The following is a 3,182-nucleotide window of genomic DNA, read 5'->3' as shown; positions in this document are numbered from 1 at the left end:
ACACACACACACACACCCCTCCCCTAACATAGTATCATGTAACAATGCACTTACCTCTCAAGGGCGATGAGTCAGCTTTTTCTTCGAAGCACAGTGATAATTCCTGAAATACAGAGGGAGACAAACACTTTAGTTCAGGCCTACGTAAGCACAATTAAAAAAAAAAACATTCAGCAATAAATAAGCCCTTGAAATAATTTTTTTGAAAATATATTATAACTGAATTTACACCCCCCCAAAAAAAACCCAGTTGTATCCGAAGGTATCGCTAGGCTACAAACGTCAAAGGTCAGAAAAATATTCTTTGGTTGAAAAATATAACGTTGGTTTTGTTTTGTTTTTTTTTATCTAAAGAACCTGCCCGCTTCCCCTCTTCGTATACCTGAAACCTCGTGCCCTAAACCCCAAACCGCTCTCCTCTCGCATTCTATTACATTTAACAAAAGAAACCACAAAGAGAAGGTAAAGCAGAGAGGTGAAAACAAACTCTTACAAAAGAACAATTTCGCAATAACGAAACAAGGAAAAAATGAACAGAGGAAAAAAAAAACACTCGAGGAGAGACAAATAAAATGCAAATGTAGGAATAGCTCAAAGAACAGAATTTCGCGCGGTACAAACTCAGATAAGGCAGCAGATTGCGTCAGCTGTAACTTTCAATTAGTGTCCTTAAAAAAACCATTTTATTTACTGCGGTTTCAATTCGTTTAGGGTGTTACTTTACTTCGTCGTATTAGGGCGAGCCGAGACAACAAAGTGAAAATTAATGTTTAGTTAAGGAAATAACATTGGCGATATGCGCCAAGTCGAAGAAAAAGGAAATCAATGCGTTGATAAGTGTAGACACATGAGTGAATGTCTACCAAGTGTCACGTTACGGCATGTTTGTATAGGACGAGAAGTGACCAATGCTAATAGTAGAAAGAAGTAGGAAAAGCAGTCCAAAAAAGAGAGTTAGATATACGAACAGCGGTTGGCGGAAAAAGAACCCAACAAGTTAGCGTAAAGACCCAACAACGATACGGAATTGAAGAATCACACGTAGCAGGACACAGCATTTTCAGTGGGACACACAGTAGGTCATGATGAGATGTCTGTAAGTTCCGGATGTTAGGGTCCCAAGCTTACTTTTACTCTATATTGCATCATGAAAAAAAACCAATTCAGATTGTCAAGTTACGGGAGCAGAGAGCAGAAAGTAGCTGTAACATAACGGGTCAAGACTTGAGAAACACGCTGAAGGCTGAGATTCAAACCCGAGTGTGTTTTTTAATGAAAGCGTTAAAAAGCCCAGGCAGACAGCCAATTCAAAGGCATGCTAATTCTACTAGAGTACTTCCTCGGAGTTCAAAGTTTTAGTGTTTTGAGTTCGAAATCACTAGCCGTAGTGAGTTTTGAGTAAAATACAAAAGAATATTTTTATAAAGCACACTGACGTGACATCGGCAATTCCGTGAAAGGAAGAAGAAAAATAGAAGACAGAAAAATATACAAACAAAAAAAGAAGAGCATACCAGTAGCGCCCCTTAATCTCCCAACTAAGGGGCCCTCCAACTTCAACAAAAACAAGAGCTCAAAAACATAATGCACTCCAAAGAACAGACAAACCACTTTAGTGTCCTTCTCAACCACCCGCTGAGAGCTGCATCGCAAGCCGAGACACGTTAGCAGGCGACGGGCTGTAGACAAAAACCCACTTCAAAACCCCTATAAAAGCCTTAACCCGCAAGCTATGAAACATCTTAGCAAAAGTGGAGCTAAAAGCCCAAGGAATTAATTATTCAAACGATTGATCGTTTCAAGACATCAAAGCAATGTCATTGTGTTCTGGCAACGTTCTGAACAGAGATCGGACACACGATTGGTGATGACGACGGGTCCCACAAAAACCCCGTGTGGAACACACAAAAACGTCTGTCCTTTGTATGATTACATTAGCCGTACGTACGAACACGGTTCGATTGTACTGTGTAATTGAAGCAAAAACAGATCACTTGGAATAAAAGCAATTCTTTTCTTCTCGGCCCCTCTTTGGATGTTTTGTTTTTAATCGTTTGTACTTGTTTCATCTCTGATCAAAAGCCTGACGAAGCAAACTTGGTATGTTATAAAGGATCCATCGCATCTTAAAATATCTTTTTTTATCTTTGCACAAGATCTCAATTCCCCGGTCCCTACAACCCACGACGCTCATGTATTGCTACGAACAATTATCGTGTTCTTAAAAATGTTTCGTTAATTTGAATCGATACAGCTTGAAATCAAATTTTGATCAGACTTGTCAACAAAGGAATGTTGATGAAGAGACTGACTGTAAATCGATCGTAAATGCTTCAAGCCCCCATTGTCAAGTTTGTACCATCTAGAAGGCGACGTGTTTCTATTTTTCAAGACCGTAGCACTCTTCAATTTCTTGTGCATTAGGTCTGAGAGTCTTCAAAGAGTGTCTTTGAAGTCTTCATCACCATAATGAAGCATGCTTTAGGCACAGACCAACCATGGCATTTTTCTTCTAAATCACTTTTACAATAATTGCCAAGAAGACACACCACACGACTTTATTCTGCCTGCACGGACGAAGAACACTCCCACCACTTAACCGTTCAGTGCCAGAGTGATCCACTTCTTATTTCTTTAAGCGTTTAGCTTTACAAAAGCTGGTAAGTTTTGACCTGGCTTTGTCATCATAATCCGCCTAAAAGTATTTCCGTCAACGGTCGGGTTCGTTTTAGCCTAACTGTAAAGCAAGACACCGTGTGCAACTTTGAACACGACACTTGAAAGATAGGCAGGTAAGTACATTAGGGGTCAAAGACGCCGTTGTAACACTCGTGGAAAAATAGGGAGCATTCAAAACGGAGCCAAGCACATGTCCCTTCAACTACCGAGTTACACGAGTAACTTGTTTATTGGACGGACAGACAGAAGCAGCTGTGGTCTGCACCGGTCTTAAAGCCAATGTCATTCCAACGAGCCAGCAGCGAACCGCCAGCACCCAGTGCCCCTCAGGCTACATTCCCAGACAACAGTTTGGCCCCATGCAAATCTCATTTATCCCTGGTATCTGTCTCTATGGGCTCCATTCGCACCCACCCAACCGCTCGCTATATATGTCTGTCTCTCTGCCTCTCTGTCTGTCTGACTTTCTGACTGTCTGTCCGTCTCTCTCTCTCTCTCTCTCT

The 3,182-nt window shown here is 41.1% G+C and overlaps 1 protein-coding gene across 2 annotated transcripts in view; it reads right to left on the bottom strand.

The window, feature by feature from the left end:
• Positions 1–3,182, bottom strand: part of LOC101863377 (protein naked cuticle homolog 2) — a 92,923-nt gene that overhangs the window by 37,365 nt on the left and 52,376 nt on the right. For both annotated transcript variants that reach the window (XM_005108296.3, XM_013088043.2), the window contains one exon: positions 55–103. In XM_005108296.3, coding sequence (XP_005108353.1) covers positions 55–103 — 49 coding nt within the window. The remainder of the gene's footprint in view (positions 1–54; positions 104–3,182) is intronic.

This window comes from Aplysia californica, unplaced genomic scaffold (genome assembly GCF_000002075.1).
Source record: "Aplysia californica isolate F4 #8 unplaced genomic scaffold, AplCal3.0 scaffold00676, whole genome shotgun sequence".
Lineage (NCBI taxonomy): Eukaryota > Metazoa > Mollusca > Gastropoda > Aplysiida > Aplysiidae > Aplysia > Aplysia californica.
This window is presented reverse-complemented; position numbering and strand designations above follow the sequence as displayed.